General features: G+C 52.2%; 3 protein-coding genes across 3 annotated transcripts; 1 reads left to right on the top strand and 2 right to left on the bottom strand.

Moving 5' to 3' along the window:
* The first annotated feature begins 617 nt into the window (after positions 1-617).
* On the top strand, positions 618-7,550 carry HMBS (hydroxymethylbilane synthase). Its single transcript, XM_006207738.4, has 14 exons — positions 618-801; positions 3,024-3,077; positions 3,390-3,462; positions 3,862-3,911; positions 3,999-4,054; positions 4,434-4,511; positions 4,719-4,796; positions 4,918-4,993; positions 5,812-5,925; positions 6,146-6,184; positions 6,387-6,506; positions 6,737-6,790; positions 6,927-7,013; positions 7,115-7,550. Exons 1-14 carry the CDS (start codon positions 769-771, stop codon positions 7,286-7,288), a joined length of 1,086 nt encoding a protein of 361 aa, XP_006207800.1. The 5' UTR covers positions 618-768; the 3' UTR covers positions 7,289-7,550.
* Positions 7,551-7,843: 293 nt separating this feature from the next.
* Positions 7,844-9,192, bottom strand: H2AX (H2A.X variant histone). Its single transcript, XM_072954148.1, has one exon. The coding sequence runs from the start codon at positions 9,132-9,134 to the stop codon at positions 8,703-8,705; it is 432 nt and encodes a 143-aa protein (XP_072810249.1). The 5' UTR covers positions 9,135-9,192; the 3' UTR covers positions 7,844-8,702.
* Positions 9,193-9,920: 728 nt separating this feature from the next.
* Positions 9,921-14,793, bottom strand: DPAGT1 (dolichyl-phosphate N-acetylglucosaminephosphotransferase 1). Its single transcript, XM_006207737.3, has 9 exons — positions 14,302-14,793; positions 13,855-13,975; positions 13,475-13,688; positions 13,077-13,223; positions 11,818-11,902; positions 11,273-11,461; positions 10,853-10,940; positions 10,531-10,686; positions 9,921-10,447 (listed from the first exon to the last, which is right to left on the bottom strand). The coding sequence occupies exons 1-9, from the start codon at positions 14,460-14,462 to the stop codon at positions 10,382-10,384; spliced, it is 1,227 nt and encodes a 408-aa protein (XP_006207799.1). The 5' UTR covers positions 14,463-14,793; the 3' UTR covers positions 9,921-10,381.
* Positions 14,794-14,805: the final 12 nt, after the last annotated feature.

Genomic DNA, 14,805 nt, shown 5'->3' with positions numbered 1-14,805 from the left:
ACTCCCATTTCACAGTTATTTGTCTTCAGGCATGACCTTTGATTGCTGAGCCAGTTTCCTCATTTTAAAAATAGAAACGTTGCCTACTTCAGGGTTGTAGCAGAAGCGCCACATAAGCTGCACTAATTGCTTGTGCCACAGCTAAAAAGATAAAGCTGCAGAATTCCAGATGACTAACTTTCAGGAGCAGGACCCTTTTATTTGTTGATGCCGAATCCAGCCTGGGTACATGGCAAGTTGCTTAAGGTGCCTTTATTTCCAGAGCAGCATTTGTAGAGTTAATATCATTTTCCTCTTGGGCACGCCTACCTTTGGCTTAATTGGAGATCCCATTGCGTGTAGGAGACAACTGCAAGGAATTTAGTTTGTGGGGAAATCCCGAGAGAGTATCTTAACTACTGGCCATCAGTATTCCTGGCTCAGATCGAGGTCTAGGTAAAAGAAACGAACAGTTGGGCCTGGGTCTCAAACGAGGAAGAGCGAGACCACCGAGAATCCGGTGGCCGGGGTCAGCCTGGCGGAGTAGGGTTGGTAACCCAAGATAAGGTTTTCTCTGCGGCGATCGGTCTAATTCCCGCCCAGGGAGGGGCTACGCCCCCCGGGGGCGGTGCCGGAAGTGACGCAGGCGCTTCGTAGAGGCTGGAGTGCGGCTGCAGGAGGAGCGCAAGCCCCGCGTGCGCCGGGTGCCGGCTGGTCAGCCGGGGTTCGGCTTCCCCGGGATCCGGCGGACCTTGGCGGCAGCCCCTGGTCTTCCTCCCGTGCACAGCCATGTCTGGTAACGGCAACGCGGCCGCAAAGGCGGTGAGTGCTGAGCTTGTGACCCTCGCTACTTGGGTCTTCCGCACTAGTGGGTGCAATGATTGGCCCCAAGTTGTCACCCTCCGTCGTCTATTGGTCGGCACGATTATCTGTCTTTTTTTTTTTTTTTCTGGTCCATGTAGTTTTTAAAGGGCCAGCAGCTAGGTTGCCCTTGAGAGAATCAATGTTGCCTTAGGGGAATCAGGCAGCGGTGGGGGCGGGGTTAAGAGTAGATGGATTGTCTCGAACGGAGCCCCGTTCCGGCAAGGATCTAGATGGAATTCCGTCAGGCTTGGCAACCACGACTCTCGACTTCGTGACCCCGTCCAGGAAAATTAACCTGCAGGAAACAGGGTGCTATTCCCCTGCTTCCTTTCACACGAGACAGGTTCCAGGAGAAACTCAGCCACTTTGGGAAGATGTTCCACTTTGGATCCAGAGAGGAGAGCATACCTCGAAGTCTCCAAACTGCACACAGTCTTGAAAGTGCACCTTCTCCCCTTTTACTCTTTCAATGGTCACCCAGCCCCAGCTTACTCTCAAAGTCCCTATCTGAGACACACCACTGGGCTACGAACATGGGGGAGCCACTTTGGGCCTTCCTATTCCTAGCCTGCAGGCCCAGCTCTGGGCTTGTGAGATGCAAACTGCAGAGCCTGTGGAGGCCAACTTCAGCCTAAGATAAGAAAGGGGTGGGGCAGCTGCTTATCTCTCTGTCCTGCCTGCTGGTAGGGAGAGGAATTCTTCGCCATTGCAGACATTCCTGAGCACTGGACGAGGAGTAAGAGGACTGAGATCTAGCTCCAGCTCTCTGCCCATGATTAGCCATGTGACCCTGGGCAAATCACTTCACTCCTCAGAGCCAGCCTTTGCTTCTGTAACATGGTCCCAGAGATGCCTGCCCTGTCTACCTGATAGGTTGTTATGAAGATTAAAAGCAGTAGCTGTAAAATATACATGCTCGATAAATAATTTTTAATGGAACAATTTGACTTGAATATGCTGTGCAGAATCAGTGAGATTAAGAGTTTGTTTGAACCTAGCCGTTTCTGGGACCTTAGATTCCTTTCTCTGGGCTCCCTGTGGTCCAGAAGTTTAGTGGCCATGTTTAGCATTTCAAGCCTAGCCTAATTTGCTCGGGGTGCCCCAGGGTTTATTTATTGGAGAAGTGATAGCCATGGAGTAGACTAGAGTCCATGAGCAGGCAGCTGTCAACTCCAGCAGCAGAGGCCCCAAGTGCCAGACTGTAGAATTCCACAGGATGAGGGTCCCAGCACAGGGGAAGTTGATAGTCTCTATAATGGCTACTGTCTGATCTAGAAAGAAATAGGACCTCAGGCTTGAGAACCCAGTTTTACCTGCTTGGCGCTGAGCACCTTTGTCCAAGGTGCCCTGGCAAGAGGAAGAGGCATGTCCCTTTGAGTTCTTGGCTTGGTCTCTGACATCCTAATATTTCCTTGTCGGCGAAACCAGAGACCACACTCTAGGTAAATGGACACTAGGCAGATCAGCCTCTTAGTCTTGTAGACTATCAAAGGCAGAATATACCTGAGTGCAAACTTCTTCATTTTATAGATGAGCAAATAGGTTTATAGATGAACAAATGAAATGATGTGTACTCAAGGTCACCCAGCCAAGAGGCTGAGCAGGACTATACATCAGATCTGTTAACCCCAGTCCTTTACGTCTGTATTCCAACCAGATTACAGGATCCATAGTGTGGCAAGTGTGGGATCTTATGGCATCTACGTGGCATTGAAGCTTGAGTGCTGCTCTATTATGGATGCTGAACTTATCCTCAGTGACTCAGCACAAGTTCCCCAGTGTGGCCCCAGCTGCCTTGCCCCTGCCTGTTGCAGGCCCCACCCTCCCTGGGGCCAGGCTGATGGGTCTTATCTCTCCATCCACCTGTCTTTGTGCAGCACTCCCAGTGCCTTAGCTAGGATGGGCTTCAGGGCTCAGTGTCCTGGTTACTGCGGCAAGAACAGCAACAGGTCCTATTGTCGCTTACCTCTGGTCTCTGCTTCTCTGGATCTGTAAGGAGGCAGAAGGTAGTAGGGAGGCAAAGGCACCAGTCTTGGAGTGTTTCCCCACTCCGAGGCTCAGCTGGCCCCAGGCCAGGGGCTGAGGTTCCTTTCTTCCAAGCCAGTGATTCTGGTTCTTGGACAAGGTGTTGAGGAACACGAAGAACAGCAGGGACTGTGACCTGGGGACTTTTTCTGCAGGAAGAAAACAGCCCAAAGATGAGAGTGATTCGCGTGGGTACCCGCAAGAGCCAGGTGAGTGCAGGTACCAGGGTGGAGGAGGTTTGTCAGAATTCTGTGTTCACAGTATTATAAGTTGGGGGTGCTGGAGGGTTCCCTGCAGCTTAGGGGTGGAGGAAATGGGATGACTGGGTATTGAATCACATGCAGAATGGCAGATTGCATTCTGTGGAAGGTAGTCCCTGGGCTGGGGAAGTTGTTGGGGTATAGTGGGCTCCTTCATCCCTCTCTCTGAATTCCAGTCCCTTCAGGATCTCGCTGCCCTATGAAAGTCTGAGCTTAGTGTAGTGGTCAGAGGACAGGACTAACCTGAATTTCTGCCCCCAGCTGGCCCGCATACAGACGGACAGTGTGGTGGCAACGCTGAAAGCCTTGTACCCAGGCCTGCAGTTTGAAATCAGTGAGTTTTCTGGACAGAAATGGAAGCTAATGGGAAGCCTTTACCTATCCCCTCACCTCCCCTCCCACTCCCAGAAGGGGGAATACTGGTTTTGGGTTTGCCTTGGACCAAAGCCTGATCCCATTGCCTCTGAAAATTCTTGGCTGTCCCCAGCTTGGAGGGCCCTTTCCTCTGAATACCTCCAGCTCTGGACTACCTGGGCTAGCCTGGCATTTAACTTCTGCTTTGAGTCTTTTTATGAGTGTGTCTGGTCTTCCTCCTAGATCATACATTCCCAGAGGTAGGGACTGGGGCGTATGTGCCTCTGTATCCACCGTGAATCTTAGCACAGTGCTGGGCTCAGTAGGGGCTCAATAAATGGTGACCAATGGGTGTCTGATTGGTTGACTCTCTCCTCAGTTGCTATGTCCACCACAGGGGACAAGATTCTTGATACTGCACTCTCTAAGGTAACAGCATTTTCCACTCAATCCTTTACGCCCATCCTCTTTCCTTCCCCCAAAAGTTTCACTCTGAGGCTCTTTCTTGCCCAACAGATTGGAGAGAAGAGCCTGTTTACCAAGGAGCTGGAACACGCTCTGGAGAAGAATGAGTAAGTGAAAGAGGGGAACATGGCGCCCTCCCAGGTTCTCGCTAGGACCCCAGTGTGCCTTGGATCTGGATATCAGCTGACTGTTGGGCTTAAACACTTGGATAGGCTAGTGAGGGGCTCATATGTGAGTTTTTCAGGCCTCAGAAAAAGAGTGTCATGGTCCTGAGCCGTCTGGCTGCCTGGAGTGTAGGACTGGCCAGGAGAAGTGGGGAGAAGGGACAGGAAGAGGGGAGCAGGTCTCAGGGTCGCAGGGTCTTATGAAGGCCTGTTTCCTGAATTGCTCTGGGCTCCACACTGACGTAGAGACAGGAGTGAGTGGAAAAGGGCTGGAGGCCTACTGCTTGGACCCCTTCTTTTTGTCTCTCTCCCATCCCTCTAGAGTGGACCTGGTTGTTCATTCCTTGAAGGACCTGCCCACAGTGCTTCCTCCTGGCTTCACCATTGGAGCCATCTGCAAGTAAGAGTCAGGGGGACTGGGCATGGAATCATGTTAACCTTGGCTTTGGGACTTGGCCCTCTGCCTCTGGGCTGTCTTTCTTGCCCTGAGGAGTGTCAAGCACGGCAGAAAACTCAGAAAATGCCAATTAGTTGACTGTTGAAACAGCCTGGAAGTGACCTGAACTTAGACCTCCTCCTCATTCTGTGATCTTCCCTCCATCCCTAGGCGGGAGACCCCTTATGATGCTGTTGTCTTTCACCCCAAATTTGTTGGGAAGACCCTAGAAACATTGCCAGAGAAGAGGTGAGTGGAGCCTGGATAGGCATCTTGGTGGGATTTGCACAGAAGACTGGGGTGTGAGGAGGAGGAAAGGAAAAGTGCCTGCCTGGGGTTAAATCTCATTTTAAACCCTCTCTCTGAGCAGCGTGGTGGGAACCAGCTCCCTGCGGAGAGCGGCCCAGCTGCAGAGAAAGTTTCCACATCTGGAGTTCAAGAGTATTGTATCCTTTTAGAGGAGGGAGGAGGCAGCAGCCAAGGAGGAAGACGAGGTCCAGAGGGCCCTGGGAGTTGTGAGAATAGACGGGGCTTCCAGAGGAAGTGGCCCATGGCTGCAGTGTACTCTCTGTTCTCTTTATGCATCCACCCATCCATCCATCCATCCATTCATTCATAATCCTTTCATGTTTTCTTAGCCCCAGGCAAGTGCCTGGCACTGGAGATAATGGTGAGCAAGATCAACATTGTCCCTGCTTATATAGAGATTACATTTTAGTTCTGGAGACAGACAACTGGGTATTGATAATACAGAGTGATACTGAACAGTGATTACTTCAGGGCAGGAGAATTGGAGAGTGCTTCCATTTTTGTTTTGTACCCCATGCTGTTTTGATTTTTACAGTGTTAAATGTTTGTAAAACTAATTTTCAAAACAGTATTTGCTAAGTGCTCCAATGCACAAAGTAGGGAATTCTCTGGAAGATCCTAGCTGGAACATCTAAACACACACTTAGGGGTCAGAGAAGGCTTCTCAGAGGTCTTGTAACCTTGGACAAGTTATTTTACCTGTCTGTATCATTTTCTTCATCTGTAAAATGGAGATGATCATACTACCAACCGCATACAGTTGTTGTGAAAATTAAATGAATTGACATCTGTAAAGCACTTTAGTGTCTGGCATGTAGTAAGTATGAGATAAGTGTTAGCTGTTACCATTAAGCTGAGAGCTCAAAGGTGAGAAGTTAGCAGATAGACTCAGACACTGGAACAGCATGAGGCTCCAGGCTTCCCAGCACTTGCCGGCCTTAGCGTCTCTCCACAGCGGGGAAACCTCAACACACGGCTTCGGAAGCTGGATGAGCTGCAGGAGTTCAGTGCCATCATCTTGGCCGCAGCTGGCCTGCAGCGCATGGGCTGGCAGAATCGGGTGGGGCAGGTAGGGCCTGTCCCTCTCCCCCCACAGTTAATCTTCATCTCCTTCCTGCCTGTATTCTCTTTCTGAACACCCACCTCTAACACTCCAAGCTGGAAATGAGGCCCAGGTTGAGGAGATTGGGGATCAGAGGCCAGACTCCCACTAGGGAAGCCCCATCTCACTGCCTCGTGCTTTTAGGCACTTGTCTCCACCTTTCTGACTGCCTGTTCTGCCCCGACAGATCCTGCATCCCGAGGAGTGCATGTATGCTGTGGGTCAGGTATGCTTGCCCAGGGAAGCTGCGAATTGATGTGCCTATTTTTGTTCTCAACCAAGGAAAACATTCCCAGGGAGGGGCAGGCCTTGGGAGGCTACTGGCCCAAAAGGCACTTGGGAAGCAGGTGGAGGTGGGCTGGTTCCCATCCTTAGCTCCACTGTCTGGAGAAAGATGGGGCTGATGTCTTAGGCTGTATTTCCATCAGGGGGCCCTGGCGGTGGAAGTCCGAGCCAAGGACCAGGACATCTTGGATTTGGTGTGTGTGCTGCATGATCCAGAGACTCTGCTTCGCTGCATTGCTGAACGGGCCTTCCTGAGGCACCTGGTAGGCTCCTGTGGAGGTGTGGGGACTTAGGGAGTTGGGAAGGGTGGTGGGGAGAGTTCTCAAATGAATGCTCTGCATTTAGTGGTAACTCATTCTCAAATGTGTGGACAGGACCCAGGTCTGGGCCCCTGCCTCACTTTGTTATGTCCTCAGAGGGGTCTGTGTCTGAGGTCTCTGGTCACGGGGTGGTAAAGGTCCTTGGCGCTCACACATAGAACTTCCTGTTGCAGGAAGGAGGCTGCAGTGTGCCAGTGGCAGTGCATACAGCCATGAAGGATGGCCAGGTAAACAGAGGAAGATGGGTGGGAGGGCAAGGAAAGAACTGGCATTTCTCTTGTGCATCCTGAGCTACCAGTAAAGAGGCCAGTTTTTAAGCAGGTTCCTCTCACAACATACTGAGGCAACGGTTTTCTTTCCCAGCTGTACCTTACTGGAGGAGTCTGGAGTCTGGATGGCTCAGATAGCATGCAAGAGACCATGCAGGCCACCATCCATGTCCCTGCCCAGGTGCCAAGGCTGGAGGGTGAGGGAGGGGGTAAGAAACACATCTACATGTTACCTCCCCTTTCGTGCTCACCAAATCCTACCTCCTTCCCTCCCACACTCAGCATGAAGATGGCCCTGATGATGATCCACAGCTTGTGGGCATCACTGCCCGGAACATCCCACGAGAAGCTCAGCTGGCTGCCGAGAACCTGGGAGTAAGCTTGGCCACCTTGTTGCTGAACAAAGGAGCCAAGAACATTTTGGACGTTGCACGGCAACTCAATGATGCCCACTAATTTGTCTGTGGGGCACAGATGCCTGGGTTGCTGCTGTTCAGTGCCTACATCCCAGCCCTCAGTGCCCCATTCTCGCTGTTACCCTGGGGAGTGATTACCCCAAGGGGACTGAACTGCAGAGGCTTCCATAGGCTCATCTCACCTTGGGGCCTTGATTACTGCCTTGCCTTCTCATGTGGAGGCTCCACCTCTAGAGAAAATGTCTAATAAGCCACAGCCTTTGAATGTAACCAATTCTACTAATAAAGCACATTTGAGGGTGTTTTTGTTTCTGGTGGGGATGCATTAAGGACACACAAAACCCTTTTCTCCTTATCTGAGGCTGGGACCCCTGTACAAAGTTCTCCTGGAACACACTTTGTCTCAGTAGTCTCATCTTGCAACAGAATAGATTGTCTCCCAGGAAACACCGAGAGGGCCATAATCTTATAATCTACGATTTGTCTCTCTCCAGTTGAGCCTTACTTATATCAGATAGTCCTCCCTCCCCCACTACTTTTAAGCATCTACAAAGTCATCGATTCTACCACCGTTTTGCAAAATGAAGACACCTCGTTAAAAAAAAAACAATCCTTTAATAAACAAAATTAGTCCATCTGAAATTCCCCAATACCTAAAGTACTAGTCTTGGATGGGTTAGCTGCAAAATTCCAGTTTCGAAGCCAATGGCGGCTCAGTCCAGACCGGGATTAACGGACTAGTGCTGGTATCTAGGTGCTTGGCTTGCCGAGTGGACCCGCTGGGAGGGGAGCGGGGCGGGGGCCCGCCAGGACCGGCTGGAGGCCGGGTACCCCCGCTCCTATGGGAGACGCTCACGCTGAAGTGTCTCGTCCGCGCCGCGCACAGGCCTGCGAGTGGAGATGGAGGGAGCGCGGACGTGCAAGGCCTGGGATCTGGCAGCAAAGGGGACGCTAGGGCAAATGATGTGATCGACTCCTCGACCGCCGGAAGCAGAGTCCCGTCTGAAGTCGCGGCTGGAGCACCGGGCTGGAGAGCAAAGCGCGCGGCCGTGGCTGCGGGGTCCCGCCGGCGGCCGTCCGCATCGTTCACCTTCCCCGCCGCGCGCCCAGGCCCTGCGTCAGCGCGGCTGGCGCAGCCTTCCAGAAGGTGCCGCGGCCTCCCCGCAGCCCATCAGCCCTCTGGGGCCAAGGCCGCCGAGTCACGAGCGCGGTACTCGCCCCGGGGCCGAGTGGCGTCCCAGCGGCCGCGCTCCGCGGATCCCAGGCGGGAGCGAGCCCCGCGGGGGAGGGGCGGGTCGGGCGGCGCCGGGGCCGCGGAGGGGGCGAGCGCGCGGCCGTCCTGCCCAGAGCCCGACGTGGCCCAGCTCTTTCCGTGAGGGCTGTGGTGGCCCTTAAAAGGGCCTTTGTGGTGGCGAGGGAAGGGCCGGGCGGCGGCAGTAGCGGCGCGGGCGCCCTCAGTACTCCTGCGAGGCCTGGGTGGCCTTCTTGCCGCCCGCGGGCGCCTTCGGCCCCACGGTGGCGCTGGTCTTCTTAGGCAGCAGCACGGCCTGGATGTTGGGCAGGACGCCTCCCTGGGCGATCGTCACGCCGCCCAGCAGCTTGTTGAGCTCCTCGTCGTTGCGGATGGCCAGCTGCAGGTGGCGAGGGATGATCCGCGTCTTCTTGTTGTCGCGGGCCGCGTTGCCTGCCAGCTCAAGGATTTCAGCGGTGAGGTACTCGAGCACCGCCGCCAGGTAGACTGGGGCGCCGGCGCCCACCCGCTCGGCGTAGTGGCCCTTCCGCAGCAACCGATGCACGCGGCCCACCGGGAACTGGAGGCCGGCGCGCGACGAGCGCGACTTGGCCTTGGCGCGGGCCTTGCCGCCGGTCTTGCCGCGGCCCGACATGCTGCGCGAGGTAGAGAAGCGGTGAGGTGGATGCCTCGCAAGGATAAAGAACAGCCGGCCGCCGCAGTCCAACTGCCGTCGCGCGCGCCCCGGGGCCGCACTTATAAGCCCCCAGGGCACACCCCCTGCGCCCTCTTGATTGGCTCTTTTCTCTAATACCCGCCTCCGGTTGGCTGCAGTTAACCCTTCGGTGACGCGCTTCGGCTGAAGGAACGCGCCCGCCGATTGGCCGAATTTGAAAACCTTTTGCCCGGGGAAAAAGGCGAGGAGGAGCTGCTGGCAGACAGCTAACCACTCCCGGGTGTAGCCAATCCATGTGAAGCGCGCCAGATTTAAATGCTACAGCTGGCGACCAGAACCGGAAGACAAAGAGGGTGGAGTCTGAAGCCACTTCCAGAGCCTCTGGCAAGTCTGTGCAGGCCCAGGATTTTTAAAGGAAACGGGTCAACACTAAATCTACCTCTGCCACCCCTTCCAGGTCTGGTCACTCCCTCTTGTTCGGCAAAGACAGAGTGAAAAATGGAAGGAATGAGACCCCTTGTAAGTTCGGCCCCAGACCAGAGACCAGGTAACGCCAATCTTATGGCCCTCTATGCCACCCAAGAAGCAAGATTTCAATATTTATTCAACATGTTGTGTCTGGTCTTAGTTCTTCCTGTTCAATTCCTGCTATAAGGGGCCTGACGTACTGAAAGAAAAAGGATGGAGCAGAGAGCAAGGCATCCTCTTGGAGGAAATGACTCAATCAACCCGCCCATATAGGAAATACACCTGCAGAAACAACAATAAGAAAATGACAACACTTTATTGTCACCACTGGGAGCACCTGGCCCCTGAGTCTGTTCTTAATCATCAGAATTCTTAATTTATAGGCAAATGTCAAGTCATCACCTTCGAACCTGTGTCCCTATCCCTAGCCAGGTTTCTGTCCCCAGGTCCAGCATAGTCCTTGAGTGTCAGAGTTGTTCCTGCGTAAAAGCTACAGTAGCCCACCTTAGGAGGCTGCAAGGATGGGATGGAGAGGGAGAGTGGCAAGTTGAGAAAAGCCATAGGCAAAGTCCAATCAACAGTCATTAGAGGGCAAGAAAGGCCCAGGATGGTAATAATCCTAGGGGACAGTAAATGCTGAGGACAAAAGGAGGAGAATGAAGGGTGGGAGAAGCCTGGGCCAGGAGGCAGTCTTGGTCCAGAAGAGGTCAGTGGGCCTGAGTCAGGAACCTTGGAGACTATGAAGCAAAGGGCAATGATCAGACATCATAGAAGAGTCGGACAAGCTGGTACCGAATGGAGAAGGTAACAGCACTGCCCACGACCTGCAAGGAGAAACAAACTAGAGTCAGAACCATAGATGAAGGGATGCAAGGAGGTGTAAACCCTGTTCCCAACAGCACTGCACCTGTAGTAGCAGCAGGAACAGGGTGAGGTTTCTCTCATGCATAGGCCCAAAGACTTTAAGTAGCAAGTTGATGAGTGTCATGTTGTTACACTCAGTGAAGGCACCATCCTCATTCTCACTCTGGCGCACTGACACTAGCCGGAGGCTCTCTGCTACCTGGAGGGACCAGAAGTGGACAGAACTTCAGCTAATACCTATGCTCCAGGAATGGTGATCTGCTTAATGCTTCCACATTCCACTTGGATCTGATGCAGGCCTAGGTTCCCCATTCCCTGAATTCAGAATGGTAGCCTAGAGCCTTACCTCCTTGTTACCCTGTTACCTTTAGAATAAAGGTGCCCAAGAAAGAGAGGCTCTTGGTCTTGAACTTGGAATAGCTCATCTCCAGTTTGCCTGTGTTGGTATTGAGTCTGCAGGAGAAGAGAGCTTCATGTGACTGAGCCACTACTCAAAGAACTCTCCTCACTGTGGTTAATTAATAGGAAGAGCACTGAATGTGGAGTCAAACACCTTGAGATCTATTTCTGGCTCTGTTGCTTGCTTCTGTGTGATCAGAGCTGCTGTGAACATTAAATGAGATCGTGCAAATAAATGTGCTCTGTAATTTATAAAGGGCTAACCACATGGAAAGAGTTAGCCCTTCCTTGGGTCCACTCCCTCTACCCAGCGAATGTGTAAGGCTGGCTTTAAGTGTCCCAAGTGAAAAAGCTATGATGCCCCTTTCAAGCCCCAAATCGGCTACCTGGGAATACGGTGGCGAGGGCAGGGGATGATATGCAGGAGCTGAGGCAGTGAGTAGAGGAAGTTGAACACCTGAGGCATGAAGAAGAGTAGCATGGTCTTGCTGAAGTGTCCCAAGATGCCCACCACGGCAAAGGTCATGCCAGCAAAGTAACAGAAGGTATCTCCCACAAACACCCGTGATGGGTACCTGTGTGGGGGAGAGGATCTGAGCCAGTGGCAAGAGGCATTACCAGTCCTTTCTCTCATATCACACACACTGGGCACTGGGCTAGCCCTGACCCTAGTTCTAGTTCAGAGGAGATTCCAGTTCTCCCAGCAACTCTCCAGGACTCAAGGCCCTGAGTCCATCTATTCCTGGGGGCTCCACAGCACCTGCCCCCAGATACTGCTGGGTAGAGAGCAATTTAAGAATATTACCAACTGAAGACCCAGACAACAGTACAGGGATGCACAGGTTCAGCTTCACCATTGGGAGATGGTCACAATGAGGACCATACTTGCCACATGTTCAAACAGCTGTCCCCCGTCCACAGGCCTACTTACCAGTTATGGTAGAGCAATCCCAAAGTGGTGAAAAAAAAGGGTATCATGAAGTAGAGGGAAAAGACATGATCATCCCGATAATCACCTTTGGAAGCAGGGGAAAAAGAAAGAAGGAATAGTTGATAGCCATTTCCCCTGCACATCGTGGTCCTACTTTTGTTTGTCCCTAAGTTCTGTCCCAAACTGTATTGTCCACCTCTCCCAAGTCTCAAGAACTCACTACCAGGCAATTCTCAATATTTCACCTCATTCATGACCCCTTCCCAAACTAGTTACTGTCTTCCATTTGGTTTAGACCATTCAGATCTAGATTTGAATACTAGCTTTACTTCCTAACTGTGTGACTTTGATCATGACACGTTTAACTTGAGCCTCAGTTTCCTACCTTTGAAAAAAGGATGATGAAAACACCTGCCACATAGAGCTGTTACAAATTTTAAAGTGAAAGCACATTTTTAAAGTGCATAGCTTTAATAAGTACTTATGGAGTCCATCAGCCAAAGACCACCAGAAACAGGCCTACAGTCAAAGCTGGGTTTACTGACTTGTAACAGGGGAGATTTGAGAACCCACACACCATGAGGAACCACGGGATGCCTCAGCAAGGAGGCGTTAGAAAGACTTGTCATAGGATTTGTTTTAAGTAATTCTGGGGAGGATGCAGGGAGGCAGAGTGACTGGGTGCTGTCAGCAAGGGTAATGCTATGATTGGGCATCTTAATAACTTTGTTTTGTTTTGTTAGGGGAGAGGTAATTAGCTTTATTTATTTATTTTAATGGAGGTACTGCGGATTGAACCCAGGACCTCATGCATGCTAGGAATGTACTCTACCACTGAGCTATACCTTCCTCCCCTTAGCATCTTAATTTTTATCCAAGAAGCGGGAGGAACTTGAGTTGTCATCCAAAGGAAGCAGCAATTACTCATGTTAGCCCAAAGAGAGGTCTGGTTTTTTAGTTAGTCTATCATGGTCACAGAGTGACCCTGCCTGATTTGGGGGTTCTACAAAATTATTTATGTTCAATAGGAGAAGACCAAGGCCTACCTATTAGTACCAATCCCTTTACAAATAAGGGTTGCTATTTTTCTTTCTCACATTTAATAAATCTTAGTTGTTATTTGCAAAGTAAATAACTTCCTTTATCTTCTGTAATTACTCACATTTTGCTCTTTTTCTGAATTCCTCAAAGCCAGCTATCAGGCAACTTCCTTATTAACACTCAGACTTATATACTTACCCCAGTCCAATCCCACCTACCTTCTAGCTCCACCAGGTTGAAGATGATGATGGAAGCAGAAATGACTAGTGACTGGCCAGCCTCTAGGCCATTAATTCCTGCTAGAATATTGATGGCATTGGTACAAAACACTGCCAGCAGCCCCATGTAGACATAGTACAGGATCCCTGGGGGGAGAAAACAATAAGAAAAGAAGTAGTGCCACCTGTAGAATGGAGAATTTAAGGATATCCTTCTGAGGAAAATGGTGAGATAAAGGATCGGATGAAGGGCCAACAAAAGGATCTAAAGAGACACACGGACCAGAGACACTTGGAGGAGAAAGTGGAGCACTAGGAAGGATGTTCTGCTGGGTATCTCACAGGGCAAGGGTGCCCAGAGTAGGGGCCACAGGGGCGGTAGTGGTAGGGCTACTCACCCAAGTCCAGATGCAGACCAAGAATTGGGCGGAAGGGCTTGGGTACCACAACAGTTGTGTTGCCAAAGTTGGTGAAATAGACCATGAGGAGAGGTAGTGAGGCAGCTGTGGGCAGCAGTAGCTTATGGCGCCAGCGCAGATTCAGGACATCATCGGCGAAGCCCAGGAAAATCATGCAGCAGATGGCAAGGAGCGCACCTATCAGGGCCACAAACTGGGGGAGGCTCCGGCAGGTCACAGCTCCAGCCTACTTCCACTTAACCTTTCAAGAATTCCCGTCTTTTCTTCGTTCTCAGCCGTTCCCTCCAAACCCAAGTAACCTCAACTCAGGTAGCTCGCAGCTCCCAGCCCCAGCCAGCCGCCCTCACTAACCCACTTACTTCATGGTGGGGGAAGGCTTTACACTGCTCCTCCACAAAGCAGTTCAGGAAAGGGAAAGGGATGAAGCAGAAGAGGATGATAAGGAAAACAGCACCGCTGATCACTCCCTGGGACTCTGGGCTGTGGCCCAGCAGCAAGCCGGGTGGAGGGGGAAGAGGAGAGGGGGCGTGGTCACACACTAGTGCAAGCAGTACAGTAACCTAACTTGGGGACGGGGAAGGGCACCACTACTGGATTCCCAGATACTCCCAAGGGTCCCACCTTCCCGCCCACATCCCTACCCCAATGCTAAGCAGATCTGCCTTTCACCCACCAGAGTCCCCGACTAGCTGCTAGGTTAGCGCTCCATCTCCCTCAGCGCGCAGTCAAGCGCTCCAGTCCTCGCCCCTGCCCAACCCTTCCCCAGCTCCTGCCCCCGGCCCCAGACCAGAGCGCAGTCCCCTCACATTTGCTGCCGGCTGGTTTTGTTGAGGTCCTGACCGCAGAGGCGCGCGGCGATGAAGTGGCCACGGAAGGCAGGAATGAGGGTGAGTGTGGCCACAAACCCCAGAAGCGAGCCGATCAAATTCACCAACAGCGGCATCGGCAACTCCGGGAAGGCCCACATGGTGACCGGCTAGGGGACCCGTTCTGCTGTCTCCTTGGCTAACGGGTAAGCCAGGCAGAAGCCCTGAGCCCCCAGCAGTAAGGAGCGGCCGCTTCCCACAGGCTGGGTCTTCCCACAGTAGCCTGAGCAAAACACAGCAACTCTGATCTGAGCCGTCCTCGTTTGTCCCGCAAGCTTCTATAAAGCAACCTTGGCTCTGCCCCACTGCATCTGCCTACCCACTGTTTCCGCCCGGATCTTGTTCGCAAGGCAACTATCCTTATGGAAAGTGGCGGCCATTTTTAGTATGGGCATAAGAATGGAAACATAAGTATGATTTTACGCTATATCGTTTATACGAGAG

Source organism: Vicugna pacos, chromosome 33 (genome assembly GCF_048564905.1).
Source record: "Vicugna pacos chromosome 33, VicPac4, whole genome shotgun sequence".
Taxonomy (NCBI): Eukaryota; Metazoa; Chordata; class Mammalia; order Artiodactyla; family Camelidae; genus Vicugna; species Vicugna pacos.
This window is presented reverse-complemented; position numbering and strand designations above follow the sequence as displayed.

What these genes read in the sequence shown, in the direction of transcription:
- HMBS (XM_006207738.4), top strand. Translation starts at nt 769, where the DNA reads ATGTCTGGTAACGGCAACGCGGCCGCAAAGGCG. An exon ending in TGGGTACCCGCAAGAGCCAG is followed by an intron (nt 3,078 to 3,389) that starts GTGAGTGCAGGT and finishes TTCTGCCCCCAG; the next exon opens with CTGGCCCGCATACAGACGGA. An exon ending in GGGCCTTCCTGAGGCACCTG is followed by an intron (nt 6,507 to 6,736) that starts GTAGGCTCCTGT and finishes TTCCTGTTGCAG; the next exon opens with GAAGGAGGCTGCAGTGTGCC.
- H2AX (XM_072954148.1), bottom strand. Translation starts at nt 9,134, where the DNA reads ATGTCGGGCCGCGGCAAGACCGGCGGCAAGGCCCGCGCCAAGGCCAAG.
- DPAGT1 (XM_006207737.3), bottom strand. Translation starts at nt 14,462, where the DNA reads ATGTGGGCCTTCCCGGAGTTGCCGATGCCGCTGTTGGTGAATTTGATC. An exon ending in AAGCCTTCCCCCACCATGAA is followed by an intron (nt 13,689 to 13,854) that starts GTAAGTGGGTTA and finishes AGCCTCCCCCAG; the next exon opens with TTTGTGGCCCTGATAGGTGC. An exon ending in CCTCGCCACCGTATTCCCAG is followed by an intron (nt 10,941 to 11,272) that starts GTAGCCGATTTG and finishes CTTCTCCTGCAG; the next exon opens with ACTCAATACCAACACAGGCA.